This window comes from Passer montanus, unplaced genomic scaffold (assembly GCF_014805655.1).
Source record: "Passer montanus isolate IOZ18808 unplaced genomic scaffold, ASM1480565v1 scaffold64, whole genome shotgun sequence".
Lineage (NCBI taxonomy): Eukaryota > Metazoa > Chordata > Aves > Passeriformes > Passeridae > Passer > Passer montanus.
The window spans coordinates 478914-490262 of NW_024371482.1; the positions used below are offsets into that span (position 1 = coordinate 478914).

At 48.3% G+C, this 11349-nt stretch overlaps 1 protein-coding gene across 1 annotated transcript; it reads left to right on the forward strand.

Annotated features, from left to right (window-relative positions):
* Window positions 1–1775: 1775 nt before the first annotated feature.
* Window positions 1776–10204, forward strand: GHRH (growth hormone releasing hormone). Its single transcript, XM_039728172.1, has 7 exons — window positions 1776–1902; window positions 4818–4917; window positions 5728–5859; window positions 6536–6640; window positions 7227–7364; window positions 7659–7755; window positions 8602–10204. The coding sequence occupies exons 2-6, from the start codon at window positions 4838–4840 to the stop codon at window positions 7720–7722; spliced, it is 519 nt and encodes a 172-aa protein (XP_039584106.1). The 5' UTR covers window positions 1776–1902; window positions 4818–4837; the 3' UTR covers window positions 7723–7755; window positions 8602–10204.
* Window positions 10205–11349: the final 1145 nt, after the last annotated feature.

Consider the following 11349-nt stretch of genomic DNA (forward strand, 5'->3'; position numbering starts at 1 on the left):
TTTTCTGAGTCCTGGGAAGACAGGAAGGTTTTGTTTGAAGCTGGGACAGGAAATCCCAGGGACAGAAACGCTGCTCTGTTTATGCTGTTGCAGAACTCCTGAGCTGGATGCACCCAACAGAGCCTCGAGGGTTTTTAGAAATTTCTGCTGCCTTCTTCAATTAACCCAAAGCCATTGTTTTGGGTCTTGCTGGGTCCAGCTGTGCATGGCAGGAACCCAACCTGGGCAGCACAAGGAATGTGCTGCGATCCTTGGGATGATGGAGCTTTATGGAGCCTCCTGTGAAAGCAGCTCACTTGAGATGTGAACACGGACCACAGCTCTCCTCACCCAGGCTGGGCAGCAGGCAGCTACAAACAAGTCAGTTGTAGACTGATTCTCCTTGATCTACTGAGAGAAATATTGCCTGGTATCAAATGCAGCTCTGTATAAGGCCAGGGGCAGCTGGATGGAGAATCAGCTCAAGACCAGGCTAGAAGATAATACCTTGAAATAGCACTGGCTCTTGACTGGTTTAACAGCTTGATCTGATTCATCTGTTCAGCCAGTGCAGCACCAAGACAGTGGAAGAAAAATAAGTCATGCTGAAAAATTAGTGCAACCGGCCTCACACACGAGAGAACATGAACAGATCCAAAAAAGCTAACAACAAAAATCCCTTTCCAGTTTGCAGGGACTGCCTGCAGCTGTGTGCACCAGGACAAGGATTTTGGAAAACCTGCTCTGTGCTGCCCAGAAATCCCCATCTCCAGTCTCTCCAGTGGATGAGAGATGACATACCTGCCTGATTTGCAAGAAGCAATGAGAGGCAATAACAGAGTTAGACCATCACTGGATGCTTCTGACCCCCTGCGCACACAGGCACTTCAGCTGCACCATCCTCCCTAAACCCCTCCCTGCCACCAGCAGCTGTGATGGCACTGTGGTGCCAGGTGAAGGTGTTTGGAGCAGGCAGACATGTGTCATCTCACCTGCTGAAACTTCTTCCCATCATGGAGTCGTGCAAGCCCTCAGACAGGACGGGCTGCATCCCCATCAATTCTTGGCTTTGTAAAGTCAATATGAAAAATCTGGCAGGTGGAGCTCATGCTGGCACCTCATTCTGAGCTCCTCTGAACTGTCCTGGTCTTCTTGGCGTGAAGGCTCTGTGCTGGTTTTAATGGGGCTTTCATGAACGTTGTTTCTGGAATGAGCACAGCTGGCAGTGATGGCACCCCAGGGAACACCCCTGCCTTTGTGCAGAGCACAGGATGGAGCAGGGCTCTCCAGCTGCTCTCTGGGCTTGGTGTGAAGCTGTGAGGTTTGTGAGGGACTGAAGCATGAACTGCCCCCCTGGTGCAGGTGTGAGTAACAAAGGAGAAGGAGGAAAAGGCTGATAATCAAAGAAAGATAAAATAGCAAAAAAAGATCAACCCTCCTGTTCACACAGTGTGAGAAAGTACTAATGGTTAACTCACTCTCATTGTGGACCAGAAGGAAAAAATGCAATTGCAGAGGAAAAGCGAAGTTTACCTAGCAAAGTGAATTTGTCCTTCACTCTGCCGGATTATTGCTGTTATTTGCTCTTCACTCTTAGAGGGATAAAGAGAAATCGTGCAAATGACCCTGGGCTATGGCACAGCCCCCTCCACACACACACACACACAGGATGCAAACACTGCCTTTGCAATTGAGGAGGATAATTGATGCTGTGACGCGTGGGAGCCCACAGGAGTCCTGAGGAGCTCAGGTACAAAAGGCAGAGTTGCACCTCCCTGGCAGCCAGAGGACACCGGCGGGTCCGGGAGTGCCCTCCCTGCCGGGCACCGACCCCGCGGGCTCCCGGAGGCAGCGCCCCAGGAGAAGTTGGATTTGCAGCAGGGAAGGAGCTGATCCAGGAAGAGCTTCTTTTCTCCAGGAACGGTAAGTGGCAGCCTCTCTCTGTGCATTTAACAAGATAATGTGTATTTGGAAGTTGGAGACAATTAAATTCCGCTGAAATGCAATCAAAGCTGGCATCAGGAACGAGCTTTACCAGGTGCCTTTGTACCATGCCAAGATTTTTACTAACATGTTTTTGTACCAACTTATAGAATGAAACAACAACTGAGCTACATCATAAATACAAACCAATGGAATTATGCTATAGATGAGCTTTATAAAACATGTTAGATGATTCCTAGCTGTAGCACAGTTCCTCTCCTTTGCTATGTTGATGTGAGTTTCTTTTTCCCTGGCAAATGAACGATGTTTTACTCACCAGCAATGAAACTGTGTTTGAGCCCAGCCAAAGTGTGAGGAGGAACACAACTCTGTGTTACAGGTGATGCAAAGCCAGCCACAACGAGGCACAGGGAGGCACTTAAAAGGATTTCTGCTTTTCTAATGCAGCATTTCAGGGTATGAAAGTTTTGGCTTTGTAGAACAGCAGGCATGGCAAAAGCTTCATTTCATCTGCACAGAGGTGTTTTGAAGGCTGCTCAGGTTGAGGTTTCAGAATTGGCCAGAGGCAGGTACCCAGCTCTCCAGCATCACTGTCACAATGCTGCTGTTCCCACTGCACAGGATGGAACAAAGGATTGCACTTCATCTGCTGGAATGGTGCTAAAGCTCTTCATCTTAAGGGGATTTATTTATTAATCATTTTTTCTCATGCTGCCAGAATGGGAGGGGAAGGTGTCCCTCACCTCAGAGAATTTCGAAGGTGACAATGTTTTGCAGAGCTGTCAAGCTGCCTGCACACAGGGTGACACTTCAATTTCCCAGCTTCTCTTCTGAAATAGCAGACACAACTGGGAAGGGATGTAGAACTTTCATTTCTGATTTATTCCTGAGGGAAAAAGGGAGACAGACATACCCCAAAATCTGGAAGCAGGCTGTAGCTAAGGGAGAGAAGACAAAGCTGGTTAGGGGAAGAAAGACAAAGCCAGAATCAAACAAAAAATAATTGCAAAGAAAGTAATAGTAGAGAAATAATATTAAAAAATATCTCAAATGTTCAAAAAGCAATTATAGAGAAAAAGCCAACATTTAAAGAGAAACCAGAGACAGAAAAAAAGTGGTAATCAGGGCTATATGCTAGGAGGAGGAAGGGGAAGCAGACAATGTTGGGCTAGGTTTTCATTTTCATTGGCACTTTACTTCTCAGCTCACATAGAAGCTTCTCTAATCTGATTAAATCTCCTGGTTGGAACTTTCTATAGATGCTGGTGCCACAGTCTGCTGGTATCCACTGATAGATGCCTTAGATAATTTCCTCTGTCTAGAAAGATCTGATTTGGGATTTTCTAGAAGATATTTAGGGAAGAGGCACAGAAGCAGCATGTTTTTGCAAGTTCAAATGAAAAAGTCAAAACCAAAGGGAAGCAGGGGATTTGTTCTAAAAGCAGAAGTCCTGTACATCTATCAAAGTCCCTTGAAGCATTCCTTGGCTCTTTGGGGGGCCAAGGGGATTTGCAGGAGGTAGGAGATGCCACCCATGAGCACAAGGAGCTTTGCAGGAGCTACTGTGCCATGTGCTGTTCCCAGGGGAAATGCTGGGGAAGTTGCTGGTCCCATCTGGGAGCACAGGTAACTGGAAACAGAGACTGGATGAGAATGACTGGGTGATAAGGAACCCCATTTCTTAAAGGACACCTTTCCATGTCTGTCTGTCACTAATTCTGTTATTAACTTCCCTGCTGTCAACACCAAACCCACCTGCAAGACCTCAGGTCCTTCATCAGCCTCCCCCTCTCTGCGCTGCCCTGTTCTGTCCAAGCAGAAAAGAGAGCTCCCTGATGATGTTTTCCATCAGAGAGCCTTCCTCCCTCTCTCCTCCCCCACGGGTAAAACCCACTGCTTGAAAGTTCACTTGAGCAATCAGAAGCCCAAGCAAACCCTTTCCATCTGAAGCTGCTCCTTTTACAAGGAAGTATCGTTATACATTTGGAAGAGGGGTTTTTTTTTTCCTCCTCTCAGGGAGATCAAACACCTTTCTGCTCTTTTCTTGTGTATAATAAGATAGTGAATAGGGAAACTTGGTATTTTAAAGGTTCCTATCCACATTCTTACAGATTCTTTTTTGAGCAGAAGATCAGTCGCTTTCAATGGGGGCTCAGGAAGAGCAGCATTCACTGAAATCCCTTCCTCCTGCTGTTGCTCGCTTCCAAGGACAAAAGCTCGGCACTCAGCCCCGGCATCCAGCCCCGGGGGAGGGTGACCGGGGCACCCCGGCCTGAGTCATCCTCAGCTCGGCAGCCGGAGCTGGGGGAGCTGCTCTCCTCAGCAGCCCTTCCAAAGGACACATTTCAGTCCATTCCCCTCTCCACTGAAGGAGCAGTCTGTGTTTTGTTCGGCAAACCAAGCTCAGCCTTTGATGGATGGCTTTGCCAGGCGTACCTCTGTGCCAGTGTCACCCCTCTGCCCAGGAGTTTTTGGATTTCCCTGTTTCTCCCCAGCTCTGGGCAGCCAGTGAGGCAGCCCAGGCACAGATCTGTGCCCTGCAGGTGTATCTGTGTGAGCAGGTCCCAGGGCTGGCTGCAGAAGGTCCTGTGCAGGTTCCTTTCACATCCCTGCCAAGGGCTGCCCTCACCCAGGTGCTGTGGCAGCCCGTGCTGGGGTTCCTGGGCTCACACCAGCCCAAGAGCCTCCTCCAGTGAGGGCTCCCACAGCCTCAAACCCTGACAGGGCAGCAGCTCCAGGGGGTCACACACAGCCCCTCTGCCTTGGGGAGCAGCACAGCCTCAGAGGCACATTTCCAGTCCCTTTGTGCTGAGAAACGAGCAGGGGGACTGAGAGCACAAAGGTGGCACTTGGCCTCCCCTCAATGCCCTGACTCGGGCTGCTCTGCATTTTAGGTGACTCCAAGGGGTGGAAGATGCTGGATAAGGCCACCCTGCTCCTGTTCCTGCACTTGGTCACATGCTCCATCTCCTCCCCTCTCTACCCAGCTCTCAGGTAAGTGCTGAGTGCTCTATCCACATTCTCTCTGCCTCATCTCTGACCTTGTGCAAAATAAGCAGGTGCCACACTGAAGTTGCCAGCACTTCTGAAAGCCAGATGAGCTCTAAATATGTTTCCAGGCCTATTTCTCTGCCCTGTCTTAATTTTTTGGGTACATTGCTGGCCTAGGGGTGATTTCCAAAGAAGGCAGACACCTGATGGAATATTTCAGCCCAAACAGTTGGGTTTATAATTGAATACTAGGTTCTGTAAAGGGAAATCTGGTAATCTCCAGAACTGGCAGCACCTCCAGCCCAAACACTGATAAAAATTTGTGGCTGCAGGGCATCTGCACTGAAGTCAGAACTGGAGATATTATAGTACATGAAATCTACAGATACCTATTAATATTTCAAGTATTTCCTTGTTGGGTCTTAGAAGTTGCAATTCTGTTTTGTACCTCTACAACTCAACAGAAGCCCAAAATTGAGCGTCGGCTTCTCTAATGTGGATTTGCAATATCCCATAAAAAATGCTTCAGCCTTGTGGCAAAGCCATGGCACAATGAGACCAGAAACAGTGGGATTCTGCTCAAGGCTGCTGGGAGCTCAGAGAGGGGGATGTGTGTTTGAGGCAGCTCTACAAACCATCTATAAACCATCACTGCAGGGCAGTTTCCAGCTGGGGAGAGCGAAGGCAGTACTTGTGTTACTGCTCAGATGGGATGAGAAATGGAGAAAGAACAAGCAGGAGAGTAGGGGATGATGGTTAAGCAGACTGAGCCCCAGCTGGCATCTCACAGCAAGCCTGGGGTTTCTCTTGCAGGTTGGGTCCAGGGCCGGTTGCTGGCAAGGCCATGAGCTTCCAGCTGCAGCACAGCAGCTCCCTGCAGAGCCACAGCCCCCTGGCACAGGAGCAGGAGGAGGAGGGCTTGTTAACAGACCCCACTGAGAAAAGGTTTGTACCTCACCTGCCAGCCCTGCTGCTGCAGTGTGCTGGTTACAGTCTCACCCCAGCCCAGGAACAGCTCGGTTAGTTCCAAACCATCATCCCTGTCCAGAGCCATGTCCTGCTGTCCCCACCAGCAAGGACACACTGACAGGGGCGGGCTCACAGGCCCAGGGCTCCTGCAGGGAGCAGAACTTTCACTGAGCTCTGGGAATCTATCTGCAGGGATGCTAGAGCCTCTGCTTTCCCTCTCTGCCTGGAGACAGAGGATGATTATTTCTGCCTGAAGCACAGAGGACCCATCCTTACAACAGTGACTCCAGCCCAGTGGTTGTGCTTCCCTTACCTGTGGATTTTCTGGAATTTGGGTCTAACCACAGGCTAGAGATCTGCTGGAGGCTCCTGCCACCCTGTCCCAGACACAGCCCTGCCAGGAGGTGATGGTGCTGCAGAGCACAGGAACAGCCCAGCCCTGCCCTGCCCTGCCCTTGATATTTTATTTTCCCTGCTGCCTCCATGTCAGGACTGAGCTCCCTCAAACCCTTTTACCCTCCCACACTAATGCAGTCCAACACTCCCAGGTGTTTGCTGTGGTTACCTGCCCTGGTATCACCCTGTGACACCTGGGCTGTTCAGTTTTTTGTCACTGACAGCTCACTGAGCACACTGTGCTTCCTTTCCCCAGGATGCAGCGCCACGCTGACGCCATATTCACTGACAACTACAGGAAATTCCTGGGGCAGATTTCAGCCCGAAAATTCCTCCAGACCATCATTGGCAAGAGGCTTGGGTAAGCCCCAGCACCCTGCTGCCCTAGGGCTGGGTTTTGCCTGTTGCCCTGGGCAGTGTCTCCCATTCTCCTGGCAGAAGGAGCTGCCTTTCACTGCAGCAGAGGCAACGTCTCCTGCTGCTCCACATCCCAAAGGGCATCCTGCATCCCTACAGTCTTGGATACCCCTAATCACAGCTATCATTAAACAGCCTAATTAATGCTTTCCTCCAAGGCTGTAAGCATCAGATCAGTTGAGAGTTCTGCTGCTATACCAACAGGCAATAATATTTGCTGGTAATATTTGCAATGATCCTTCACTGGTAGGGAACTGTTATCCCTGGCCTGGTTTGAACACAGAAAACAGCCTCTCCATTACCCTTGGCTACTTAGACTGCCACTAAACAAGACCAACTGGTCAGATGCAAGCCAGCCCAATCCATCTTCTAACAAAGCAGCAAATACAGCGACCAATTCCTTGCTGAAATTAAGCAGAATGGCCTTAGGCTCAGTCCCAGCAGGTTCCCTTTCTGTGCTGAGCCAAAGTTTGAGTGAGGGATGAAAAAGCATCTCCGAAACAAAGAGGTTTCTCATCTTCACCAAACAGAAGCAGCGAGAGCAGCCCAGGGGAAGGGGTGCAGGAGTTCCTGAGCAGGCGCCAGTCCGACAGCATCCTGATGGACAGCCAGTACCAGCAGCACATGGTGCTGAGGGACTTCCTGGGAGCCATCCTGCAGAGCCAAAGGTGGGTGGGAATCAGGTCATTCTCTGCTCGTTGCACACCCAGGTCCTTATTGCTGCCTGCCTGCCACGTGTGAACCTGCTGAATTAAGTGTAGTTTCAGGAACAGTCAGGGAAAGAATAAGGCTGATCTCAGAAGCAGGGTGCAGAAAAGAACAGCCTGTCCTGAGCCAGCCTGCACCACACAGCAGCACATCACTCTGCTGTCTTCTCAGCCTTGTAATCCAGTAAAATTGTAGCAGAAAAGAGAATTTCTCTCTTGATCCCAATGATGCCATCCCTGTCCTCTCCTTGACAGGCCTCAGGACATTGACAGCAGTGGGCTGGAAGGCTTTCCCAGCTCCCTGGCCAAGCTCATGTAAATACTTCTCCCTTTTCCACCTCCCCGTGCTCTGGTGAGTACCATTCCCTGCTCAATCCTGTGCATAACTCACTGCTGCACTGCTCAAGGTTTGAAAGCTCTCCTTCAGTGGTGCCAGCTCCCACTGCTGCCCATGAAAAAGGGCTTGCTGCAATTTAAGGGGGAAAAAGCTCCCAGTCAATACTGTCAAGTACCTAAACCCTGCTGGTTTGGACAGACAGAACAGAAGTGCTGTGAAGCTGCATGTGGATGTCAGAACAGGCTTGCAGCAACCCAAAGCAGCCTTGCAAAGCTATCAGAGATGGAGTGCCTGAGGGTCTAGGCCAGGCTCAAGGCAGACAAAAGTCTTTCTCCAGCAGCAGAATCTGTCTCTAGGTCCCTGGGACCTGTCAGGCTTTCCCTGCACTGGAGAGAAAGTTTTACTGTTTTCTGTATCCCTCACTCCTGAAAACAGTCAGCTGGAACTTGAATTATGCTCCAAGTCTTGTCATTCCTGAGAGAATGAGTGTCAGCAGTGTCCATCCTTGGGAGTACCTTCACTTGATCAGCTGCCCTGCGTGAAGCAACCTCATCCTACTGCCCTTTCCACAGAAATTAAGCCTGTCCAATCCTGCCAGCACAATACAAAGGGGTGTGGGGAGATCAGTGTGCACACTGAACAAAAGAGGGGCTGGGGAAGAGAGGGAAGATCAGAACCCTACATAAATCACACCTGTAGATTCACCTGGGAGAGCATAATATTCCAGCATCTCTCTTGCCATGCTTGACTTGGTTACCTTTCCACAGATAAGGTCAGGAAAAACCTCCAAAGGATGAAAAAAATTCTGTGTGTGCTTATGAAGTTTTCTGGTAATTCTCTTTTCCTCCTCTTTCTGTCTAGAATAATTCAGAGCTCATGGACCAAACTGTACAGTGAGCCCTTCATGGCAGTGAAGACACTCCCAGATGTGAGCAGCTGGAAACTGATGCATACACTCCTCAGATCTGATCAAAGGAATGCAGTGCTGAAGCACTACTTAATTTACTCCAGCCTTTACAATTTAACTCCCCTCTTGAAATACTGCTCTGCATTAAATCAGAAAAAAAAAACCACCTCTGTGGTTTAACCTCAGGCTGCTTTACACAGAGACTAAAACAAGCAACACACTTGTAATCCTGAGGATATTCTGTCTGCTAATTAAGGTTTCAAATCACAAAGTGTGGCAAAATTTCTGCCAAGTCATCTTTCTGTTTGAGGGCCTGATTAATAAATATGAGGCCACCAAAAGGCACCTTTAGGCAACTTAGCAAATTGATTACAGTGTTCTCTAAATTGATGCTGATGGCACAACCACACACAGCACGGATCAGGGTGAGGTGAGAGATGAATCCACACATCTCCCATTCATGGGGAACACTGCCCAGGGCTGCTGCTGCCTGACACAGAATGAACTCTGAAATGCTCAGCTAGGGTTCCTGCTCAGCCTTGAGGAGTTCAAGCTGAAGGTACAGCCCTGCCAGAACTAAGGGAGATCCCTGTGCATCAGATTGGGCTCTCACTGTTTTAACTCAAACCTCCTGTTGAGTGCCATCCCCTGCCTCTGAATCCACCGTGGCTACAGTTACAGCTGTAAATGTTTTAAAAGGAGTAAGTTATTAGCCCAGTGATCTCATACAGCTCCTTGCTCCCTCTCACCCCAATCCCCCTGTTGTTTGTGTAATAGTTATGTTTTCAGAAATGTAAATAACACCGGGATGGGGTCTGCTCTCCCATCAGCAGCAGGAAATAAGAGTCGTTGTAAATAAACCTGTCCAACAGCAGGTCAAGATGGCTCTTTTGTTGAGACCTTCTCTTGGTTCTGGGCCCAGAATGGAAGATGCTCCTCAGAGACAGCTGTCAAGAGCACCAAGGATGACTCAAAACTGGGCTAATGCAGGCACCAGCTCCAGTACCAATAACAACACCAGGCTGGAAACACAGTGATGTATAAATGTGTGTTAAGGCATTTGAAATCTTCCCTCCTTGCACTCCAACAATTCCTTGTTAGTCTGCTGTAGTTACCATCACCAGGTGCCATGTTTTAGGATAGCAGGCTCCAGTGTGCATGGAAATGATTTCATCCTTGCACCAACTCCCTGCCTGGTACAGCCTGTTCAGGTTTTACAATTCCAGCTCCAGGGAAGTGTCACAAACCCCCCAGCAGGATGGGGAACACTGAGAGGATGCTGAGGGAGAGCAGTGAAGCTGTGACAGCAGCAGGAGCACTGATGGATAACTGCTACCCTTGCAGGGGCAGGCAGCTGCCAGAGCCATCCTTCTGCTCCACAGTGCAGGAGTACACAAAGGAAGAATCACCTGAGTAGCCTGGTTCAAAATGGGGTTGTAAACCTGTTCTGTAACAACACACCCAAAGCCATTAGGACTTACTCCCTCCAAGGAAAGGAATTACAAAAAATGAAGATTCCTAAAGCAGTGAGTAGACATAGTAGCAAAATGAATTTAAACTCTGTTAAGTGGCATGAAAGGCATATGCAAACATTGGATTGGATACTGCCAATAAAATCAAAACCCTTTCAAAAACATTTCAGAAAGTGTTTGGGTGATTAAGTCTGTGATTAAATGGATGGGTGAGTGTAGCTCTTGGGAATAAAAGAGACTCCTTTGGAGGTTCAGTTCGCTTCAAAATGAGGAGACAATCTCTGGGAGATTAAATATAAAAACAAATAAAGCACATAAAAAATATCTGAGGACTAAAAGACCAAAACAATAAAAACAATCTTTCTTAATCTACAAGTAGTACAATCAATAGCAACACACACAGCTTAGAGAATACATCACAGGGGCACTCCAGGATTCTCCTTTTGCATCCCTCTCTCCTTGGATAACATGCTGCAGCTCTATAGGCACAGGGAAACTTCTGTCCTAGCACAAAGCACCAGCAGAAAGAATTAGCTACAAAACAAAGCTGCTAAGTGAGCAGTAACAAAATACAAGGCTAAAAAATAGTTCAGGGTAAATGTCTATGAATAGTAGCTTAGTTATTTCTTGTCTAAAACTCCTTTAGTCCCAGAGGACTTGAATGCAGCCTGAGATCTGGTGTTTGAAGGAGTGCAGGGGAGGTGAAAGAAGTTCATTAAACCTCTGTGGGTCCACAGTAATGTTTACACTGAACCAGCAGGTAGGAACAGCTACAAAGAGCAGGAACAGTGAGCTAAGTGTGAGCAACAGCATGGGGAAGAGACAAGGTGGATTTAATAAAGTGGGGTCACGTCTCACACACGTGAAATGCTTTGGAGGATTCAGCTCCACACCCTCTATCCACATGCTTGCTTGCTGATGTAATGTTCCTGGATTTCCAGAACACATTTGATAAGGTTCCTTTGCCAAAAGGCTTTAAAAGCCACTACCCTTGACACAGGATGCATAGGAGCAGGGGAGGGAGCAACTGTTTTTAAACTGTTAAGTGAAAGAATTAGCTACAAAACAAAGCTGCTAAGTGAGCAGTAACAAAATACAAGGCTAAAAAATAGTTCAGGGTAAATGTCTATGAATAGTAGCTTAGTTATTTCTTGTCTAAAACTCCTTTAGTCCCAGAGGACTTGAATGCAGCCTGAGATCTGGTGTTTGAAGGAGTGCAGGGGAGGTGAA

Excerpts from the sequence above, each read along its gene's own strand:
- GHRH (XM_039728172.1), top strand. The coding sequence starts at position 4,838 with ATGCTGGATAAGGCCACCCTGCTCCTGTTCCTGCACTTGGTCACATGC. Across the intron at positions 4,918-5,727 it reads CCTCTCTACCCAGCTCTCAG|GTTGGGTCCAGGGCCGGTTG; the intron begins GTAAGTGCTGAG and ends TTTCTCTTGCAG. Across the intron at positions 7,365-7,658 it reads GCCATCCTGCAGAGCCAAAG|GCCTCAGGACATTGACAGCA; the intron begins GTGGGTGGGAAT and ends TCTCCTTGACAG.